Raw genomic sequence first — 23,946 nt, forward strand, 5'->3', positions numbered from 1 at the left:
GTTGCTTAAACAGCTGCTCTAACTGCACAAGTACAACCATGCCAGAATATACTGACAGAGCACAGATGGCACACTATGATGTCATAATACTATGCTAGAGTCTAAGATGGCCTAGATTGAAGTATTTTGCCAGTAAAATGTGACATGACAAGAAAAACAAAAAAAGATTGAATGAAAAAGTTTATTTCCATAATAAACACATACAGTACATCAACAAAATGTACAAAGTGCAATATGCATTGAAACTACAGCAAATCTGCAGTACAAATGAAAAAAAAATCTTACTGCATTCTTAATAATGATAACAATGGTGAAGGGGAAGCGAGCGCTCCCATTTTGTGTGCATCGCAATTAAACAGCATTGCTAATTCACAAAATGATGCTCAATATTCCAACTACAGGAAATTCTATGGATGATTTGGGAACAGTGATTTGGAAACAGAACAACCCGTGTAACTTTCTGGGAAAAAAGCCACTGTCACTACCTCTCCCACGCAAATAGCTTGAATCTGTGGTGGTTCCGTGCGCCACAGCATCAACAAACGTGGCATTTAATATTGATCCTCAACACGAAACTTTGGTTATCACTTCAGACTAGGAAACCGCTTTCATGAGTTTGCAGTGTCTTCCTCTTTAATTAAAGGGAAATAATGCCAAATGTCAATGATCTGTTTCTACGTTCTCTTGTACAACAATAAAATTTAGGAGTGTACATCAGGAAAATGTCTGCCAGCTTTAAAAATGTGCCCATGTAACCCGTTGGCCTTTGCCTTAACTGGCAACATTATCAAATAGGAGTCAACACAGAACAATGCCTCTAGTGCTTCTGGGTAAGGCACTTGATGTTGATGACACAAGACAATGCAGGCAACCAATAACATTTAATCTGTAATCTCTGACGCAGATTTGACCTCAATATGGCATCAGACACAAAATGGCAAAGACTCCGGCGAGAGGAGGAGGGTTTGGGCGAACATTTAAGAAGGATGCAAGTGAATTTTCATGACACAAAACAGCTTTCTGGCTTCTTTCTCCTCTTAGATTTTATATTCAGGCCCCAGAAGGAATATTAAATTGTGTTGATACTTGTCCAATCAACCAAAAATCATTCAGGCAACCATCTACAGGACAGAGGAACCGATTCAAGTTGACTTTCAGATGCAAGTACCATAGCAATTCTGTTATATGACCACCATACAGTGTACTGCTGTGTGTATATGTGAGGAAGAGGAGACCGTGTGTCTACTATGAGCCTGCTCATGTTTTGTTTTTAACATTAAAGCGCACAAACATTCTCTGAAAGGGTTTTGTGTTCATAAATAGTTCACAGTAACGGTGTAGCCGCTGTGCAAGGCACCGCTCACTCGCGCACACTCGCAAACTTCACATTTCTGTTGCTCAGACTCAATGTGGTAGCATAGATACATGTACAAAATCACTTAAAAAAAAATATATTGGAAAAGAATGCTGCATAATAATAAACCTCAAGTACTTTAACTCAAGCTGTAATCGGCCAAATGATTGGTAAATAAAGGGCTGTTGACACCAAGATATGAACAAATGATTGATGCATTGGTGAGTTTGTTATCAAAGCTTTTGTGATCACATCAACTGGTATGGCAAGTGTCCTCGGACACAGAGGGTGAATATCATTGTCAAAAACATGTCTGGGACATTTTATCCCAAAGTATCACAAAAAAAATCTATAAAATCAAAACCAAGAAATGATATTTTGCTTAAAATAAATAAATAAATTCAATTCCCATTACTGTAATGCTTAAAAATAAATATATTTTTTGTTACTTAATTGTAAAACATGTTGATTTATTATTTCGATTGTAAAGTATTTATAAATAATGGTAATATTTGTTGTACGGCTTTTATTTTATGCCAATTCAAATACTAACCATATTGTATTACAGTATTTTTTATTGCACCGCATTAAAGATACTACAAAGGGAATGACCATTGAGAGCAATGAGAATAAAAACTACAATTCATTTGTATGTTTATGGTCATAAAAATCCGTTCCTAAATGCTAAATATAATGTAATATATTTTTCTGGTGCGAAATGTGACCTGGACATGTTTTTGTGACATTCACCCATACAGACACACACTCACAGTTTAACAGTTACTGATACCAAGCCACATCTTTGCCTTGTAATTGTTTTCAGAGCGATCATCTTCAGTTCTACCTCTAGAGATTTGGTTCAAAAGGCAAATCTACCTTACGTTGATTTCATTATGGAAAACTGACAGCGAGTACAAACAGGAAAAAGAGTTAGAACAGTAGAGCTATAACATGGTGGGAATCATCAGCAAACTGCAAAAGTTTCAGTTCAGGTTGGCATAAACAAGCAACTGCCTCAGGAACAAGCAAGTCCTTAAAAATAACAGTCACTCTTTACCTGGGTAAATGACTTATTTGTATCACATTTGGAAACATGGAGCAGCTCTTCGGCCAGAGAAACTACAATGGAGGAGTTTTCGATGATATAAAACCTCTACAAGAACGCGTATGTGCTAATAGAGACTGTAACAGTAATAGTGACCCAAACATTTCCCCATAACCCTACCGCTATTTTGACAGCAACATGGACAGTCACATTCGTAAGAACATCTATGAGCGTTTCAGTGGATTGAAAACAGCAGCTTGAAGGCGCCTCCAATTTTCTTTATCCTTCGAAATGATTGTCTTTCAACACAATCAAGTATTAAAAAAATGGAAGAAACCCAAACAAATCTCCTTTTGGTGGTCCTCCACCAGCTTTCCCAATGAGCCTCCGCACACACTGCTTTGTGTGTGACGGTGAACACTGAAGTGCTGCCAGTCATCCTGTTTAGTTATCAGTCTGGCTTACGAACAAATGTACTGATATGAGGTACTAGTTTGAAATCTGTGAGAGAATCATCAGTGCTCTGTGAATGATAAAAGTCCATCAGCATACAAAGAACTTTCCTAATCACGGCAAAGAGTCCATTTCCTTTCACCATCCAGCCAGGAAGCATGAGCACAGCAGGGGTGTATGATTTTAAAACCCTTTTCAAATGTGTGACCATGTCCGAAGGAATCTGTGACTCATACACCGGGCAACAATTAAGTGATTTATGGTGCGATAAATGGGTGGGCTGATGGAAACATTACACAATAGTCTATTTTGACGCTTTCAAGTAATGGCCTCTGGGATGGCGAGTGCTTATTTTGCTTCAGAACAGCAGAGAGGAAGAGCAGTGAAAACCTCATGAACTGTTCGTCACTCAGTGCAATACACATCCATTAAGCCTGTCTAGAAGATTTTGGATTCATTGAATATTATGTTTATACTTATAACAGAAAGCAATTCTTTTTTAGAAGACCTTAAAGAACTTGTTCACCGCAAGAACTTCTGCGAATGGCCAATGTTCCCAAGTGGCTGAAATGTTTAAAAAATATATAAATATCTCAGTAACGTTGCTGCAGAACTCCAGCTGAAGCTGAAACCAAAGGTACTGTTGTTCTAATACCTCCCGCTGTCAGCTCTTGGACTCTTCAGCTCCAGCTTTGCCTTGGCTGAAGACCTCCATGTTGGTGGAGGTCGAGGAAGAGGGCCACGGTCTGGCCCATTCTGGGCTGAGTGAGTGTTCAGGTTCTGGGGACAATGAGTGCATGAGAAGGGTTCCTGCATCAGAGGAGCACGCCGAGCACAAGTCCTCAGATGAGAAGGTGAGGCTGCCTAATTTGGCGAGAGAGTTGGAACGCTTAAGTCGAGAAGGTACAGTAAGTCCAGCAAGCCGCATTCGGGCTTCGATTTCTTGCGTACGTTGACGCACAAGGCCTGGTTTGCCACGGACGCTGCGGAGGCTGTCGGTGCTGGAGCTGCGGGTGAGCGTGGAACCATGCGGGGACGAGACTGGCGTCAGGCCACCTGAACCGAGGACCGCCAACAAGGCTTCATTTGTCAGTGGCACTTCCGCTTCGGTAGCGAAATCTGCCCGTGTTCCAAAGGGCCTGTGGAAAGGGTCGGTTGGATCACTGGAATTGCTTGTTGCATCCTCGGTTTTGCTTGAACCTGCTCCCCGTTGCTCGTTTACACGTGCACGCTCCTGAAAGAGACCAGAGAGTTTTTCCAATCGCTCTTTTCGCCGACGAACAAGGCCAGAGCGTTGCAGCTGTATCAGAGCCTCTTGTTGTTGTGGAGAACAAGAAGCCTCCGCCTTCTCCATGCCCTTCATCTCTCTCTCATTCCTGGGTAGAGCAGAGGAACCTGGTGCATCAGTCTCTTTCTGCCTGAAATCTCCTTCCCCTTTGGCTTCAAGCATCGGAGTCTGGTTATCAGTTTCTTTGTCAAGAAATTTGCTTTCTGGCTTATCTTTATGCCCCAAGGGCATTACATTGGCATCAAGGCACGGATCTGACACAAGCTTGCCACACTTGGCTATCATGGGCAAGTTGGCACAGGGTGGCATCTGAATAGAGATATTGGGCACACTGTTGAGGGGTAAAGGAGCAAGGCCTTGTCTGTTAGCCTCCAACAGAGCACTCTGGGTGGGCTTGGAAGCGAACAACAAACCAGGAGCAAGCCTCGGCTTAGCATGCTTCTTCAGATGGGCACTTTCCTGAACAAGAAAAGACAAGAAAAAAATATGTAATGCAAATAATACGTTATGCAAATTGTGCTAGGTGCTAATACTTTGTGCGACAATGCAAGAAACTCACAGTGAGATTTTGTTGCGTTCTGAGGTGGTTATTGTTGTTGGAGTTCTCGTTGCACAGATGATTCAGGCTTGCAAGATCAATCCCCTTTTCATTTGACAACTCCTCACTATTCTTCGTTCCTCCCTCATTCCCATCTACTCTCTTCGCTCCCTCTGCTAACGCCTCCATTTCTGCTTGCTCTTTCTGAGCCTCCTCTTCATCCTCCTCCTCCACCGTGCTGAACTCCAAACGTAGACGTAGTTCCTCCAGAGGCTCTGCCCCTCGAGAACAGGTCTGAGGGGCCGTACCCTCTTCTGAGACACCGGAATGGGGTAAATGAAGGCCGTCACGCCCCTCGAAGGTTTCATCGTCAAGAAGCGCATCTTGCTCCACATCGGCAACCTCGATGTAGACACGATCTACATCCACCAGAGGCGGTGCATGGACAGGCGTGGAAGGGTTGCTGTCGAGGGCCGAGTCAGACAGGCGGCGGAAGTAGTAGTGGTAGTTTTGCGGCTGGCTGGGGTCCAGTTCTAGTCTAAATGGAGAGGAGTGGGCAGTAGGCTCACAGCATACGGTGACCCTGGGGTTCGTGGGGTCAGGGGTGAAGGGATCCACAGTCTCTGCATTCAAACAGCAAGGGCCAGCAGCTTGCTGGCAGTCAGGGTGATCACAATCTGAATCAGGACGCCATAGGCGGTTATGCCGCTGCTTACTGAAAGAAAAAAAGACAAAGAGCATTAAAAACCTATGTCGTTCCAAACCTGTGTGACCTTTGTGATTAATCGATTTCTTTGATTAATCGATTTAATTTGTCATATTTTTTATATTTTGGATAAATTATTTTAGATAAATATTTTATTTCGTTATAATTACTTACTTAATTACTTTATAAATATATTAACGGAAGGACGTTTCTTGTCTATACAATAAAAGTCACTGTTGCAACCCTGAATCCTAACTAAAACAGAGAGACATCTTATAAAATATCTTCAGAGAAGAAGGAAATGTGAGCAAATAAATTATGACAGAACTTAATTTCTTGGGGTGAACCTTTAACTAGAAATACACATATCAGATTACAATACAAAAGGAAATTTCTCTTGTACCTGGCATCCAGTATGCCCTCATACTCCGCCAGCTGTCTCATGAAGCTGGCATTGGGACGGGTGATACTGCGCCTCTGTTTGACGAAGTTATATGCTTTCTCCAGAGACCAGCCGTTTTCTTTCATTGCATATGCTATTACAGTAGAGGCCGAGCGGCTTACGCCCATCTTACAGTGAACCAAGCATTTGGATTGATTCTTTCTGCAGAGGACAAAACAAAACAGCACAGAGAGTATGAAAAGTCGGAAGGAAAAAGAAAAGTTTGTTGCTTATTTTTTAAGATAAAAATAAAATAGTGCCTTACTTTGCTTTGACAATAAAGTTGTAGGTCTCGTTCCAGTGAGCCAGTAAGTCTGTGGCCTCGTCATCGTACACTCGGATGTTGTGGTAGCAGAACGTTCCTGGGAAAAAGTTATCTATTTCCCTCGTAACGTTTAAGATGTAGCCCACCCTAAAATAGCAATTCATTTAAATGAGGAGATCACATAAATTACACCTGGACAACAACAGAATTCCATGTGCATGCAAGTTTATTCTTGTTCCTTACATAAGGTGCTAAAAATACATCCTGCTTCTTGCTGTAAAAGAAACAGCTTTGATGGCTTTACTCTGAACTTTAGCTGAAACAGGAGAAAATGTTGCCCTTTAAGAGGTGATATGATACATACTCACCTTAAACTTTCACATTTACCTAACATCAACTCATTTACAGAAGCAGTATCTTGAGAAAATCAAGAGTATGGGAGGAAAACAAACTGTGGATGCCAGTAAAAGGTCAAACTCACCCAGTTTCCTGAAGTTCCTCTAGGTTAGAAGCATTCCATTCAGAACCCTGAAAAATGAACGATGCAAATCACTGCCTTTTTAGGAAATTGGCATCTAGTGCCCCATACATGAGTAACATCTGCTCTTCTACAGAGCCAACAACCTACACATTAAAAACTAAAACTAATTTCCTTGTCAGACTTCTTATCAAACAAGAGCTTCTGGATTTCCTCAGCTTTATTAGTTACTTTATTTTTAATGATCAATTATAAATAAATAAAGGGTAGGAACTTTGGGTTAGTGTGAACTGGGGTAGAGGCGATTTGCTCATCATTGTACAATGAGATCAATAAAAAGAAAACGGTGGGAGGTCTGATAAGAGCAGCACTAACCAGATAAAGGTGGTCAAAGATGAGAGTGGCTTTGTCCATCTGCCCAAGAATAAGCAGCATCTCATTGTCTATGAACTCTTTGTACTCTTTCAGGTTGCGGTTCATCAGTCGTTCCAGCTCACTACGAATCTAAGGTAAAAACACACATCATTATTGACTTGCAGATTCAACAATTGCTCTGTTATAGACCCTATTCACACCTGCTATTAAGATCAGTCTCCTGAAATCTGATCACAAGAGGTCAGCTGAGACACATTGCTGGATCCTGGTAGCAATGTGTCTCAAATGTTTCTCCTGTGACCACTTCTGAGTCTGTCGTGACATATATCACTCAGTAATTGCATTTTTTTTTGCACTCTCTGTATTTCCCGCTAACCTCTTTGGACGTGACATTTTCAAGGTCCTGGCACATCATGATACTCCTGAGTCTGGATTTGATTAGACATTCTGTTCTCTCCCTCTCTGTCGGCCTGAGAAACAGAAACAGAACACAATCTAGATCGAGGGTTCAAGAAAGAGCATAATTTCAAGGTGAAGGCTTCTAAACAAAATATATAAAAAGCATATACAAAAAAACTACCCACAAAAGAAAAAAAACACATTATAGTGTTCATTTTACAAAGAAAACAGAATTAAGAATACATTTTTTTGATGTTCACATGTTTGTTTGACCATCACGATTAGCTCAACACAGCAACACTAGCTCAACCAATTGGATTGCACACTTCTCTTTTAAAACTTTACTAGTGCATCTCCTCAGTTCCTGCAGATACATACAATTTTGGCAACATTCAACAAATATGTCTGGCTTTTGCTCACGGTCTCAATTAGTTACAAAAGGAGAATGCAAAAAAAAAAACATCACTTCCAAAAACAAATCAAAATGTAGAATTAAATCTGCCGGTGGTTTTCACAAGTGCCAAGGACTCAGAGACTTTCACGGTTTGCACTCACTTGTCAACAAAGACTGCAGGAGAGTCTGGTCGCAGTGTTTCCAGGTCCTGCATGGCATTCCACTCATTGATGCAGCTCTGTTCAGAGCCGATACAGCTCTCATAGTACCCCATCCACGTGAGCGCCATACCCCCGGGGAAATAGTTGTACCTTCGTGACACCTCACATGCCTTGTGTAAAATTTGCAATGCAGACCTGAAGGAAGAGCAGGGTAAATGTGAGTAAGATGGAGAGACCTGTGCCATCAGTTTAAAGGATCACGATGCAATCTCTTTTTGGGGTTCAATACGCTATGGCTTGACAATAAAAGAGAGTAATATCTTAAAAAGTATCAAACCGAGTTAAAAAGTGACACTGGTGAAACAAAACACTAATCTCAGTCAATAAAGGGTGATTTCACAAGCTAACCAACTAACTAACTAACTAACTAACTAACTGAACCAAAACCACAAATAACAAAACATTGTATTTCCTGCTTCGGAACAAGTGAAAGATCTACAAGTCTAAACACTATAAAATTGCATTGAAATCAGTAATCATAAAAAAGTAATTTCAAAGAAATGGCTAAAACTAGAGTCACCTAAAGTTGATGATTGGATTGACATTTTACACAATATATATATATATATATATATATATATATATATATATATATATATATATATATATATATATATATATATATATATATATATATATATATATATATATATATATATATATATATATATATATATATATATATTTTATATATATATATATATATATATATATATATATATATATATATATATATATATATATATATATATATATATAAATATATATATATATATATATATATCTTTAAGGACCCTGCTAGAATATTTTTGTTGAAATGGAAAAAATTGACTCATTATATAAAACCAATTCGCCCGGACTTTTCTTGAAACATAAATGGTCTGTAAGGTAATGTTATTAAGAATTATAAGTAATAGCTCCCCTTGTTCTTATACATAGTTGCAAAATGAGAAAAATACAAAACATCTGTATAAGCTTGAGTATTTCATTTCCATGATGACCATTGGCAGACATGATGGGTTGTAATGCTCTCTTTGAATTGACGTACGTGTTTTTGTTTTATTGTAAAAAAGAATTTCTGCCTTGATGAATGTATTTTTCCTCTGAAAAAAATAAAGAAAAAAAAAATAACTTCTGTTCACTAACCAGCAAGTACCAAAAAGTATTACTATGTTTTTTTAAACAGTATGTTGGAGATCCATGTAAATACCATAGTATGTGGATATGGTAATAGTTAATTTATTTGTATATAAAAGTGTCATTTTAAACATGGCTTATCTGATGATCTGATATTCACTGTACCATGGTACTACTGTACTTGTCTGAAAGTGTCACCAGATGGCAGTGTGGCGCTCTATTATATTTAAGGATGTCAAACTCCCAAAGCACCTGTGAAGATTTGAAAAACAGTCCACTCATGTCATCTTCAACCCCCTGAGGAGCTGTTTTTTCTACCCCAGTAACAAACAAGAGCATAAATTCACCCAGCCAACTAGACATTGGCTCTTGGTGAAAAAAACAATTTAACTTGTCACCTGATTAAAAGAGTTGATTTTAAGATAAATAACAACATGAAAGATTGAAAATAGCAGTTCTGAATGATTTTGTTTGAGAGATTTAGGTTAAACAAAGAACTTAAATGTCCTCGTACACAGTTTTAACAAGTAAAACTGGTAAAAAGGGACCCAAGGAGACCCATAGTTAAACATGACCACAAAATCATTCTACAAAAATCACACTACAGACTGAAATTTCTAAAATGGGAGTTTAAGCTGCTCTAGTACATTAGTTATTGACTAGTTTCTCACCACATGGCCTGGACTGACACCGGCTTGAAGATGTGCGTGCGCCCGGCGGTAGTCACACTGAAGCCTCTGGAGACATGAGAAGAGAGGTGAACTAAGGCCATCACACCTCATAAAAGAACTACAACCTCTCTAAATAACAATACAAATAAAGAATGCTTGTTAATATTGTCATTGCCTTCATTTCAGTGGACAAATCAAATCAAAATGTGTGGTTTTTTTTTTATTAATGCCATCTAGATCTGTGCATCAAATATTGAAGTGACCAGCAGTAGCATTTCCTCTCCATTCCCAGAGGGGGCAGTACTCACCCATCACCATCTAAATGAATCTTGGTGTCACTCCATAGTGGCAGCACCATCCCGACAGAGCAGTTCTTACTGTGAATGAAAGAAAACACCCTTATTGTATGTCCTGTAATCTCCCTGCAGGTGGAAACCAACTCCTAAACTGGTCTGTTTGATGACACATGCAAAGCTAAACTGTATTTGGTTTGATTAAGTCACCTGTCTTTGTTGCTAAAGTCCATCCCCAGCAAGATGTTTTCCTCAGTGTCTTGACGGCCATTTGTGTAGACTACCACCATGTACCGCACGCGGTCTGACCACGCGCTCTCTAACCGCACGGCCTGCACATTACAGTTGACATACACAAGTTTTGTTTAGTGCAAAAACAGCGCTCACAATATATTAAAATATATTAAACATATTAACATACTGAATTGTCTTCCAAAAATAGATCACCTGAAAATAAAACCTCAGACATTATTCACTCACCCTCATGTCTTTCCAAAGACATGTCTTACCGTATGTTTGCCTTACCGTATGTTTTTTATCTTACACAACAGGAGTGTTTTTTTCTAACACAATGTTTGTTGAGCTCACCAAGACTTGTGAACTATATTTCTTAAGTATTCTAAAGCAGTGGTTCTTAACCTTTTTGACTCCAAGGCCCCCCCTTTGCCAAGACAATATTCGAAGGCCCTCCTATCTAAACTGATATGTACTTTCTATTGTAATAAAAACAAATAACGGTTTAATGTTGTACATCTTTATTTTTTAGTGTTTTTTAGGATGTTAATTAAGATTGTGTTAATATAACTTCATTTAAATAATTGTAAGACTTATTTGGGCCCTCCGGTTGAGAACCACAGTTTTTAAAGGTTTAATTAACTTTGAAATTAAAATTTCCTGATATTTTACTCACCCCCATCTCATCCAAGATGTCTTTCTTTCTTCAGTCGAAAAGAAAATAAGTTTTTTGAGGAAAACATTCCAGGATTTTTCTCTTCACCATTGACTTCCATTGTAACCAAAATGTTGAAGGTCCAAATCAGGCTTCAGAGGCTCTGCGCGATCCCAGACGAGGAATAGGGTCTTATCTAGCGAAACGATTGGTCATTTTCAAAAAAATAAATAAAAAATGAATATACTTTTTAACCTAAATTGCTAATCTTGCGCTGCTCTGCGCTCGCCAGTGACTGCGCAATCACGTGACGTCAAAAACGTCACACTAGACATAGGCAGAAGTACCGCCCCAAGTGAACCTGCAAGGACTAATACAAACGGCCTTTACAAAAAAACACTCATTCTTCAACTTTAAAATCACCCGACAACAATTTTTTTTTGCTACAGGGTGTTTGTATTAGTCTTCACACGAACGCTTTGTAAACACGGGGGTGGTGCTTCCGCCTACATCTAGTGTGACGTTTTCACAGAGGAGCAATTTAGGTTAAAAAGTATATTCAATTTTAAAAAAAAAATTGTTTAAATGACTGACCGTTTCGCTAGATAAGACCCTATTCTTCGTCTGATGGGGATGGGGGTGAGTAAAATATCAGTACATTTTCATTTTGAAGTGAACTAATCAAAGTTTTATTGCTTTGTGTGAGGAACAAACTGAAATTTTACATTTATCACTGATAATCCACTGTAGCTCTCAAATGGACTTTAAAAGACATATAGACTGCTAAAATGACACTCAAAGTCATTTCACACCGAACTCCATAGGTTCTTGTGATCAAAGTCATTGATGTCATATTTGAGAGCTATACCACAAAGTAGAGGTGGGCGATATATCGGTAGACACGATTAACCGGTAGAAATTTGTCAACCGGTAGAGATTTTGGGCTATTGTCTCTATCATGGTTTACGCTCATGTGACGTTGCTGTGCTACGCATTCATGAAAGCTTATCATTTGCATGTGTTTGTAAGTATTGCGGTATAAAAACAAGTGATTTTGAGTGCTTTTTGCTGACTAACTGGGCTTGAACAGTTTAATGCACATACTTGTGTATCAAAGTGACCATGTTTTTGCAAGTAAACACAGTAATTTCAGTCTTAAGTGAACGTAAACAGTTGAGAAAGAAAACGCAAGAGTATATTGAATCTGTGCAGTCAGTTTTAAAGTGACAGCATCTAAATGTACCTGCTGTTGTAAGATAATCAAACAACAAAAAAAGAGAAAATCTCTTACTGCTCTTGACTGAATCACTTTTGTAACTCTAATAAGAATAAATTAAAGCAAAAATAACTATATTGTGCAATTTATCGTTATCAAATCAAATTACTTGTATCGGGATTTTGGTCACATCGCCCACCCATACTGGCAGGGAAATTTTTCAATATAGAATAATGATATAAAATCTCTCTTTGTCACAAAGCTAATATATGGTTTCAGAAAACTTCTTGAACCCCTTTTTACGGTGCCCCCCACAGATATTTCAAAATTCTCCTGTTGTGTTGGGTTTGGAATGTCATGAGGGTTAGTTAATAATGACAGAACTTTCATTTTGAAGGCAAATGCAGCTGCATGCACAGAAATCGACATGTCACAGGTGATTGACACTTGTATATTTCACTATGGAAACCTCAGTAACAGCTATTGAGACATTTAAACGTGCCTTTATACAGCAAAAGAAAACAAGCTTCAGGCAACACTTTGACAATAAAACCCATTCAGCCTGACTGCACGTAACTTACTGCCAAGATGTTAGTCATTGAAAGCGTGTGTGTTCTCTCACCAGTTTGATGCGGTCCTCAGACCGAAGAATGTTGATCATCACCTGTAGATGCTGAGGTAAGTCACCTGTTGAGTGAAACCATCGTTACAATCCAAACAAAACCATGACTACTATTTTGTTTACATTGACACTAGTGGCGTCTCAACCCATATCGAAAATCTATTGAAGAAAACAACCACCTAACAGTAAACAAGCTGACTTTAAAATGATGTCATGAAAGTTAGGAGTGAACTAAGGTTTATAAGAGCAAGCGAGCCAAGAAGAACGCCCGCTGAGTGATACGAAACGGCCTTTAAGTGTTGGGTGGGAAGACAATGGTATGCTTTTGATTAACGTTCTTATAGCGCAGCTGATTTTACGAGATTCCAGAGTACAAGTGTCCAAAGGTAATGCGGAGAAAATGTGTGTTGTAATATGAAAAATAAGTTGTTTCTTGTGTTTACATGTCTCAGATAAACCTATTTAATTAAATGATAACGTTTGACATGAATAGGCGACTCTCGGCTGCATTGTGATCAAGTATGTGCAAATAAGTTCTACCCTTTGTGCCAAAGGTATCAATAATTATAAATCTGACAACCTGTCAGTCATCTTTTTCTAGCCACGCCCCTCAAGTCAATAAGATACCAAGTCTTGAATGCACAAAATCTGTTTACATTTCATTCTTTTCCTTAACACAGACAGACTAACTCCTCTGACCTCTGACTGTGGAGTGTTCCTACCCAAACAAACCTCCTCCTACTCTTGTAGGCTTTGGCAGAATCAATGAAGCCATGATGTAACTGCCGTGGGACATGTGGGAGGCCAATCAAAGTGTACCAGGAGGTTAAGAACAAAGCCAGAAACGTGAAAACCAAATAAACTCAGATTAAGAGCCAAATCTTGTCATGTATACTCAACAAAACAGAGATGTTCTGGTTTATTGTCTGCTTTGCATTTTGGACATGTATGAATAGAAGGGGTATGTTTTCTCCTCCAACAGAACAAGTCTCTTGGTCTTCTTAGTCTCCGTGACAAGAATTTACATAACTTTACATGCTTATCTGATCAAAACTGATATGTAAAGGAATCGCTAAGGCAGCACAGAGCACATCTTTGATCCGAAGCATACAAGATTTTGAGAATCATCATTAAAGTTCACTCAAAATGTTTAACATTTCATTATCTTTCACTCACATTCACGTTCCATGAGTTCCATGAAACACAAAAAGAGAAATTCTGCAGAATATCCAGGTCTTTTTCTCCTCCATGCAATTATAATGAATAGGGATTGAAGTTTCAAGTTTCAAAATAAAATAAAAGCTGAATTAAAATGATCCATACGATTTGTGTTATAATGCAAGTGTTCTGAAATCATACGCATCAACAGATATTTAAGTCATTATTCCCCACCAGCACACTGTCAACTGAAGAATCGCTGTGATCAAATCATTGAAATCATTGATCAACTCATGAACAAACAGACTGCTTTTGTGAAGCAACTCAAGTTTGATTCATTCATAAATTGTTGACATTTCTGCTTCTCTCACAAGTCATACGGATCATTTTTGTTGCATTATTTTTCAAGCTTAAAAGTCCAGTCCCAATTCACTGTAAGTAGTGGAAAAGAGCGACCAGTACATCATTTACAAAAATAATCGATTCTTTTACTTAACTGAAGAAAGTCGTATTATGCAATGCAGAAAAGTAATTTGGCAGTCATTTTGTAAAGAAAAATTACGCGTCTGCGCACATACGTATTCAAACGCGCTTGCCTATAGACTAAACTATTTTTTATTTACTTTTTAAGTTTACACGAAGATGATAATGGTATCGTTTCAAAACCATTTCAAAACTTGTTTCGGGGTTTTGAGAGTTTTCTATGTTGGTTGAAAATGGTGTTGTGTAAGTGGCCCCAAAGTAAATAATTCATGATTATTTACAACAGAAATGAATCAATCAAAAACTTACTTTAGCTGGACAATAACTTTTTTCTAGACCTGATGTACAGCCAAAATATTCCATTAATTTCCTATTATCACTGTAAAGCTGTTTTGAAAGTATTTATATTGTGAAAAGCGCTATATAAATGAAGGTGATTTGACAGGTTTGGAGCAACATGAGGGTGAGTAAATCAGGGCAGAATTTGCATTTCTGCATGAGCTGTTAGTTAAATAATTATTCTGACTGATTGAGCACAGTTTGACACAGCTTTCTCCAACAGTTATGAGTTTGGCAGTGATTCATCGTTTAATTTCACGTTATGTCATGATGCGTCAATATGACTGAAACTGAAATAGGATGTGTTTAAAATGAAAGTAGCCAAGACCATATACTTAAACAAATAATTTTAATACGTTTAATAATGCACTCACTTATAGGAGTCATTTTATACAGTATAAGCTCTTGGTCAAATGGGTTTGAGTACTAAAATGTATAGTATGCACTACCATTCAAATTTCATTTCAAAGTCATTAAGATTTTTTTTAAAGAAATCAATACCTTTTTTCAACAAGGACTTTGATACAACATTTTCTATTTCAAATAAATGCTGTTCATTTGAGCTTTCTATTCATCAAAGAATGTATTATGGTTTACTCAAAAATATCAGCAGCACAACCAACACTGATAATAATAATAATAATAAGAAGAAGAAGAAGAAGAAGAAGAAGAAATGTTTCTTGAGCACCAAATCAGCATTTATATTAGAATGATTTCTGAAGGATCATGTGACAATGAAGACTGGAGTAATGATGCTGAAAATGTAACTTTGCCATGACAGGAACTATTATGTATATATTTTTAGAACATATTTTAAGGTGACGTAGTTACACGTTACTACATGTACTTACTATAGTATGAACACTAAATTATGCATAATTACAAGTAACTAACCCTAAACCAAACCCTACCGGTAACTATACAGCAAATGAATGTAGTTAATTAATATTACTAAGTAATTATTTGAATAAGTAACTGCATCACTTAAAAATAAAGTGTCTTCTTTCTAAAACATTTTTTTTTTTAAATCATACCGTCTCCAAACTTTTGAACGGTAGTGTGTTTTCTTAAGCACATTGAACTATTTCATCTCAAAAGATTAGGAGAAATGTAATTCCTCATAATATGACCCCCTTTAATTGTATTTGTGTTTTACTTGGACATCTAAAGAACCTCTCCTTTATCTCATTATTTCACAGGTGCAAATATGTATTGTGTATCTTGCTTTAGGAATTTGGACAGTGTTTAATACATCACAACTGAAACTATTTTAGACAGTCTGGCTCCTGGCACCATGAGAATGCAAATAGAGATGACTGATGATGACGTTAATAAAAATAAAAAAAACTGACAGGACCAAAATAAATGCAAATTTATGTCACTAACATCTAAAAGCAAGGACGTTTAAAGAGAAGATATTTCAGAGCTTGATTTATATTCAGAATGAGTACAGAGGATTTGCCCCATGAATAAATGTTAAACTTTGAGAAGTCTTTATCGAGAAAAATATTAGCTATCCTTACTGTCAGAGAACATTTTGTACCTAGACTGCTACAGAGGAAGAGAAACCTTGCATCGACTAGTCTAACACAGGCATCCACTGTTTCTCAATGGAGACAGCTGACTTGAGGTCGGAGTGCTGTGATGCAATTGTGTTTTTTTAAATGATCTAATTCTTGAAATCTAATTCCAGATCTTCTAGACTGTCTGCATAAGTCACTTTATAGGAAGTGTTTGTCTTGTTCATCTTGATGGGCAGTTGCGTTATTATTCGTACATTTCGCAAAAAGCTCATGACTCAAGCGAAGCTCAAAGCCTACGTGCCCTGAGACAATGTAAAAACAAAACCACTTGTCAAACCGGTGTTAACTCGCCTGTGATCAGAACTATACCTGACACATCAAATCGAAACCTCACATCCCAACAAGATCACAGCATAATATTAACCAACTGACAAAACAAATGCTTGATTATATCAGAAATATGAGGGGTCTGGAAAAAAACAATCAGTCTAAACCTGCTGTGATATGAAAAGCTGTCTGAAAGTCAGCGCATGAAGCCTGAGGGTTTGTTGTGTCTGCATGGTGTTTAGTTTCTCTCATAACAGATTCAATTCGCCCGGAGCAAATGTAAACCCTTCTGTTTAGCAGTAAACATGTCCTTTAAATTAGCATGTTTTATAAATTCAACGTGTCACACGTGTTAGAAGGTGCTGGACGGATGGCGGCTAGGACATCTGTTGTCGTGTTGTTGCTGTGGAGATAGTCTTTGATTTATTGATTGATTGAATGCGTCAGATAAATTGCACAAATGCTTGTTTTTCGTATTGTAGTTTTAAACTATTGTAGATAAAAACGGTTTGTGAGATCTGTCTTCCAAACTAAAATGCCAATATCATTATATTTTTGTAATATTTGTTGGGTAAACAAGTGAATGTAATAAAACCACACTGCTATATATTATCTTTGTAACACTTTACAATAAGGTTTTATTTGTTAACATCTTTTAACTACTTTAGTTAACATGAACTAAGAATGAACAATATTTCTATAGCATGTATTAGTTAGTATATGTACATTTTTAAGTTACTAATACGTTTTTAAAATCAAAAGCTGCATTTGTTGACACTAGTTAATGCACCGTAAACTAATGTAATCGGTCCTACTTGACCCGCTCTGAGCAGGATTCGAACCGGTGTCTCCAGCATGGGAGGCTCGCGGAGTGAGGTTTATAAGCTAAGTCTTACTAGCTTGCCTCCGTTACACTCACCCCCCTAAACCTCACTTCCATCCAGGTCAGAGCACCGAATATAAACCCTCCGGTTCTACTCGCACCCCTCAGAGCGGGATTCAAACTGGCATTTCCAGCATGGTAGGCGGGCTCACTAACAAGGATGCTAAACATGAACACTACCCTACACTCCACTACACTCCACTAGCATTAATAAACAATGAACAATTATAATTTTACTATCTCTACCATTCACAAAGTTTAAAGGGTTAGTTCACCCAAAAATGAAAATTCTGTCATTAATTACTTACCCTCATGTCGTTCGACACCCGTAAGACCTCTATTCATCTTCGGAACACAAATTAAGATATTTTAGTTGAAATCTGATGGCTCTGAAAGGCCTCCATTGGCACAATGCACGGTACACTCTCAAGACCCTTAAAAGGTACTAAAGACGTCGTTACAAAGTCCATCTCACTACAGTGGTTCTACAATAACTTTATGGAGTGACGATAATAGTTTTTGTGCGCAAAAAAACCCTAAATAATGACTTATATAGTGATGACGATTTCAAAACACGGCATCATGAAGCTTCGAAGCGTTATGAATCAGTGAGTCGATTCCGCAGTTTGGATCGCCAAATTTCAGCAGTTTGGCGGTTTGACACGCGATCCGAATCATGATTCGACTCACTGATTCATAACGCTTCGAAGTTTCATGATGCCGTGTTTTGAAATCGTCATCACTATATAAGTCATTATTTAGGGTTTTTTTGCGCACAAAAACTATTCTCGTCACTCCATAAAGTTATTGTAGAACCACTGTAGTGAGATGGACTTTGTAACGACGTCTTTAGTACCTTTTAAGGGTCTTGAGAGTGTACCGTGCATTGTGCCAATGGAGGCCTTTCAGAGCCATCAGATTTCAACTAAAATATCTTCATTTGTGTTCCGAATATGAACGGAGGTCTTACGGGTGTCGAACGACATGAGGGTAAGTAATTAATGACAGAATTTTCATTTTTGGGTGAACTAACCCTTTAATAACTGCTTTAACATTATATTGGTCATTGTTAGTTCATGTTAGCTAATGCATCTACCAATATTAACTAATTAGCCAGTATTATAAACTAAATTCTATTGGCAAAACACAGGTATATTTTTGTATATTATATTTTTGTATATTATCTTTTAACATTTCTGCTGTTTCATGAATTGTTTTGTCATAACTGTATTACTGTTTGTTTACATTTACCTATACAATAGGATGTTTAACAGGCAGATTGTGATAACTTACCACATACTGTATAATGAGAAAACAAGCTCCACTATTGGTATGCATATCTAAAATATTTAATGTAAAGTATGTGTCTATACAGACAGCTTCTCTACCTGTGCCTTCCTTTCTGGTGTCAACTGCCCCATTAATTCTATTTTAAAAACTAAACTTTTTTAATTATATTAATATAATATTTTAGAGTAAGAAAATAAAAGAGTATTTTTATATTTTCCTTTCTGAACAAACAGTTACCCGTTATCTCTGCATAAATGCATGTGCATCATAAACCACATAAAACAGAGATGTCCCATTCTGTGTGCCCTGTCTATAAGAAGTGATGTTCTCACAGACCCAAATGTGCTGAGCTAAACTGCTAATCTGGCTAATCCACATACAAACAAACACACACACACACACACACACACTTGTCTGGGACACGCTTAGCCAGCACTGAGTCTGTCCATCAGCCGGACAGCATCTGCTGCAGAATTTCTGAATTTCTCTCTCAGGACAGACGCAGCAGGTAGTAAACATTCACTAGAGCGAATAACGCAATTTACTAGAGGTTCTGTCAAAATATGAATTGCTGCAGTCTATTTAAAATGCTTATTTAATTAGAATGAATTATTTTAAATTTGAACGAATGATTTAATGACTCAAAGATTTCACTTGTTTCATTGCTAGATGAATCAGCGCTTTTGAAAGAATCTCTTGAACGAATGACTCACTCATAGGCTGCGTTCGAAATCGCATACTCTCTTGAGTAGGTACTCATTTTGAATAAGTAATTACTTCACGACCACTAAAAAAAGTATGTTCAATATAGTATGAATGTGCACACTGCAGAATCTCACCGGGCCATCCAGGTACATTTGCCCACTCTTTTATGAGTACTGTGAATTCGGACTTACTTCTTTTGTCACATACTGTTTTTACCAACTAGTATAGTAGAGAAGTATGCAATTTCAAATGCAGCCATAAATATTTCTCTTGTTTCATTACTGGATGAATCAGCGTTTTGGAACAAATCTCATGAATTCATTATTCAAATACATTTTTTAACAGTCACTTGTCGCCACATCGTGGCATAACAATGTAATCGATACAATCTTTTATATCTTTAAAGCGGCAAGTTACTTTCAAAAGGGGATCTGCTCTGTTTCGCTACCATAGATGTTATATCGATATATAAACTTTTATCCCAGTACTTCTGTGATCATTTTTATTATTGTAAGACAGAAATAGCAATACTGTGTGGTTGAAAAGAACTGGTTTCATATCTATACATGGCACACAGATTTGAATGCTCTGGTATGATTTTGTCAAAGGTTTAATAGACATAGCAGAATAGTTGTCATTTAGGAATAAGATTGTGTGGGTGTTTGAATCGACGATTAATCATGCAGCTCGAAAAGTCACCCTTACAAAAATGACTACAGTAACCATTATTTCCACCAAAACACCATAATTCTAACTGTTATTGACTGTAATGTAAATTGTAGCAACACATCTGGGGCTGTTTTACAGAAACTTCCTATCATTATTCCTAAGTGAAATTACCATGGTAATACAGGCTCTGAAGTTGAGTTAATACAGCATCAAGGTTGACTCAAATAACAGTGAGCATCACCTGTATGTGTGACTGCTTACATAAATTCAGGAACACACTGACGTGTGATGTGAGGGAGAAGACGGATTTTATAGAAACCCTTCAATCTCATTCAAGTGCATGCATGGACTGACCTGCATGCTTGTGGTGAGGATGACCTCTCTGACCCTGTGGACAACTGCCCTGCTGCAAAAACAGAGCGGCCCCCTTGACCATGAAGAAGCTCTCACTTAGACTGTAAAAGATGGAGGGAAAGAAAGGGTAGAGAAGAGACAATGTGAGAAACGACTGCAACAATTGAACAAAACATGCTTGCTTGACAGTTTAGACAATGCAATACAAGAAAACCCACAGAACTAAAAGTTGTGGATTTGGATTTTGCGAAAGCATGTGGGTTTTTCTTCCTCCACTCATAGATTCTTTTTGTTTTTTCTTTTGGCTTTGTTTTTTAAACAACAAAAAAACTGTTCACTGGTTCATTTAACACACTATCATTCAAAAACTTTGTTGAACTTGAACAAAAATTTGCTCTTTGCTGAAGAGAAGGTTGAAAAAAATGGCATTTATATGAAATAGAAATTAGTTGTAACATCATATTTTACAACTTTACCGTCACTATTGATCAATTTAATGCATCCTTGCTAAATAAAATTATTTATCTTAAATAAATCTCACTTACCCCAAACTTTTAAACGGTAGTCTACGAATATACATACATTTCATCATGTGTACATAAATGTAAGATGAAAACCACTATAAAAATAAAACTGACTTGACGTCGGTAATCTAAATCTAATGACTATTAGTCAGTGAAAATAAAAAGAGTTACTGTAGAGGGTTTATGACAAATGCATATGGCTGTGTGTCCATTCTTTCCCTATGAAAACAAAACACTTTGTGAATGACCTATGACTGTACATATTTAATATGCTGGGGTTGAATTTTGCATGTTATACAACCCATCTCACCACCACTCACCCGTATGCTCACGACATGTGCTTTAGGTCTGTGATTTCAGGTGGGGCAATAATAGCCTCACGTGCAGTTAAACAAACTTATAGAAATGTGAACCACCTGAGGCTTACTATTATTCTAATGCACTGTGGCACAAGTAAGTCTTAATGGAAACTCAGTGCTGGGAAAAAACACGAATACACTGGTAAGGTGAGAAATGGGCTCAATATCTTGCAGAGAAGCTACTGAGCTGTAATGAAAACACTCTTGTCTGTTATCCTACTGTCATAACAGGGCAGGGATGGTTCACATTAATTAGTCTGAACATGGTTCTGAGTTGTACATGACTTTGGTTGACAGTTTAATGAACTGTGTGTGTGTGTGTGTGTGTGTGTGTGTGTGTGTGTGTGTGTGTGTGTGTGTGTGCGTGCGTGCGTGCGTGCGTGCGTGCGTGCGTGCGTGCGTGTGTGTGTGTGTGTTCACAAATACTACTAAAAATAATACATCAGAGACAGAAAGAGTAAGCAAAGAACATTTAGTGACAAATGCAATACTCTTAAAACTACTATATTGTAAACTACAACTATAGCCCCTTGATAGTAGTTGTAGAAACTACTACTAGCCACTATTAACCAAAAGAAATAACCCATAGAACCAGAGTTTATATAATCAATTTTCAGTCTTCAGAGTCACATGAACCTTCCAAAATCATTAATATGCTGATTTAGAGCTCAAGAAACATTTCTTTTTATATATGTTGAAAACAATTCTGCTAATTAAGATTTTTTTTTGTGGGAACTAAAATCTTTTTCACGATTCTTTGATAATTAAAAAGTTATTCTAAATGCCTTTATGGTAAATTTCTGATCAATATAAAGAGCCCTTGCAGATTACATTCCATCCCTAATTTCTGTCATTGACAGGCATAAAATTAGTGCTTGACAAGTAGAAAACAACCCACAAAGAACACATGCATGTCATACATACTGTATGTCAATGACTTGTCAGGCAACTAGTTGTTGACTGTGGCTCTATTCATGCAGCGCACATCATCTAAACTTGCTCTCTAAATCCCTCTCACTCTCTTGAAAATGTAAGGCATTCACATCAGTTACAGAATGAGGTTGTCAGTATCGTTTAGAAGTGAACTGTTTGTGAACAGAACTGTAATCAACTGACAACTGTATTTTGTATAATACTGTATGTTGGCCACTGGCCATTGTTCTCTCTAATTATTCTGAGCTTCCTTAAGACTAACTAGTTCACTAATTCAGACAACCCACGGGGTCAACCATTTTGAAAATACACTACATTTACAAAAGTATTGGGACACCCCTCCAAATCACTGAATCATTGAATTTGGGTGTTCCAACCACTTTCATGGCCACAGATGTATAAAATCAAGCAGATGCTTCCACAAACATTTGTGAAAGAATGGGTTGCTCTCAGGAGCTCTGTGAATTCAAGCGTGGTACCGTGAGAGGTTGCCATCTGTGTAATAAGTCCATTAGTGAAATGTCCTCACTACTAAATATTCCACGGTCAGCTGTTTGTGGTATTATAACAAGCAATTGTGAAGCAATTGGGAACAACAGCAGCTCAGCCATGAAGTGGTAGGCCACGTAAAATCACAGAGCGGGGTCAGCGCATGCAGCACAGTGCACAGAAGTCGCCAACTTTCTGCAGAGTCAATAGCTACAGACCTCCAAACTTCATGTGGCCTTCAGATTAGCTCAAGAACAGTGCGTAGAGAGCTTAATGGAATGGGTTTCCATGACCGAGCAGCTGCATCCAAGCCTTACATCACCAAGTACAATGCAAAGCGTCGGATGCAGTGGTGAAAAGCACGCCACCACTGGACTCTAGAGCAGTGGAGACGTGTTCTCTGGAGTGAAAAAAATCGCACTTCTCTGTCTAGCAATCCGATGGAGGAGTCTGGGTTTGGCAGTTGCCTGACTGCATTGTGCCAAGTGTAGAGTTTGGTGGAGGAGGATTATGGTGTGGGGTTGTTGTTCAGGGGTTGAGCTTGGCCCCTTAGTTCTATAATATAATCTGTAATCTCATTTAATTTCAATGATTCCTTTCTCAAACACACATGCAACCAAAAGTATGAAATGTACAGCGTCAAAAAGAAAAGCTAGATAATAGAAGCGTACAAGAAAGATCACTTACTGGCTATTTGGGAGTGGCTACTCAAAACCATCATGCTCTAGGCAGGCAAAATATTTCGGGGTCACATTGTTTTCTCGCCCTACTGTGGCTGTGACCCTCTGCTGACTCATCCCTCTCATTTTTCTGACTGGACTTCCAGTGTCTCAGCATTCAGAGGAACAACCATCACATGATAAGCAACCGGCAACAAAACTCGCATTGTGCCCCCACCCCACCCTTCTCTTTATTTCTCTCCTACTTCCTCCTCCTCCCTTTCTCTAATTCCCCTCTTCAACTTTCTCACCCTCCCTCCAAAGGCCTCGAGGGTGTCAGCGGATCACAGCGGCTTTTGTTTCCATCCTCCACTCTTTTGTTTCTCCTCTCCCTGCTGCGTTCTCTCTCTCTGTCCGCCCCTCTGAGCGATTTATGTGAAGGCTGGAAGCAGCTCAGCACCGTTG

At 38.0% G+C, this 23,946-nt stretch overlaps 1 protein-coding gene across 3 annotated transcripts in view; it reads right to left on the reverse strand.

Annotated features, from left to right (window-relative positions):
• Window positions 1–169: 169 nt before the first annotated feature.
• The window catches only part of ssh1a (slingshot protein phosphatase 1a), a 47,813-nt gene continuing 24,036 nt past the window's right edge, over window positions 170–23,946 (reverse strand). For all 3 annotated transcript variants that reach the window (XM_079816140.1, XM_079816141.1, XM_079816142.1), the window contains 13 exons: window positions 20,518–20,618; window positions 12,787–12,851; window positions 10,270–10,391; window positions 10,075–10,143; window positions 9,767–9,832; window positions 7,899–8,093; window positions 7,321–7,414; window positions 6,945–7,073; window positions 6,573–6,619; window positions 6,092–6,238; window positions 5,788–5,988; window positions 4,700–5,393; window positions 170–4,599 (listed from right to left, as the gene is read on the reverse strand). In XM_079816140.1, the coding sequence (XP_079672266.1) occupies window positions 3,517–4,599; window positions 4,700–5,393; window positions 5,788–5,988; window positions 6,092–6,238; window positions 6,573–6,619; window positions 6,945–7,073; window positions 7,321–7,414; window positions 7,899–8,093; window positions 9,767–9,832; window positions 10,075–10,143; window positions 10,270–10,391; window positions 12,787–12,851; window positions 20,518–20,618 (3,013 nt within the window). In that variant the 3' untranslated portion in view covers window positions 170–3,516. The remainder of the gene's footprint in view (window positions 4,600–4,699; window positions 5,394–5,787; window positions 5,989–6,091; window positions 6,239–6,572; window positions 6,620–6,944; window positions 7,074–7,320; window positions 7,415–7,898; window positions 8,094–9,766; window positions 9,833–10,074; window positions 10,144–10,269; window positions 10,392–12,786; window positions 12,852–20,517; window positions 20,619–23,946) is intronic.

The sequence above is a fragment of the Gobio gobio genome (assembly GCF_949357685.1).
Source record: "Gobio gobio genome assembly, chromosome: 4".
Classification (NCBI taxonomy): domain Eukaryota; kingdom Metazoa; phylum Chordata; class Actinopteri; order Cypriniformes; family Gobionidae; genus Gobio; species Gobio gobio.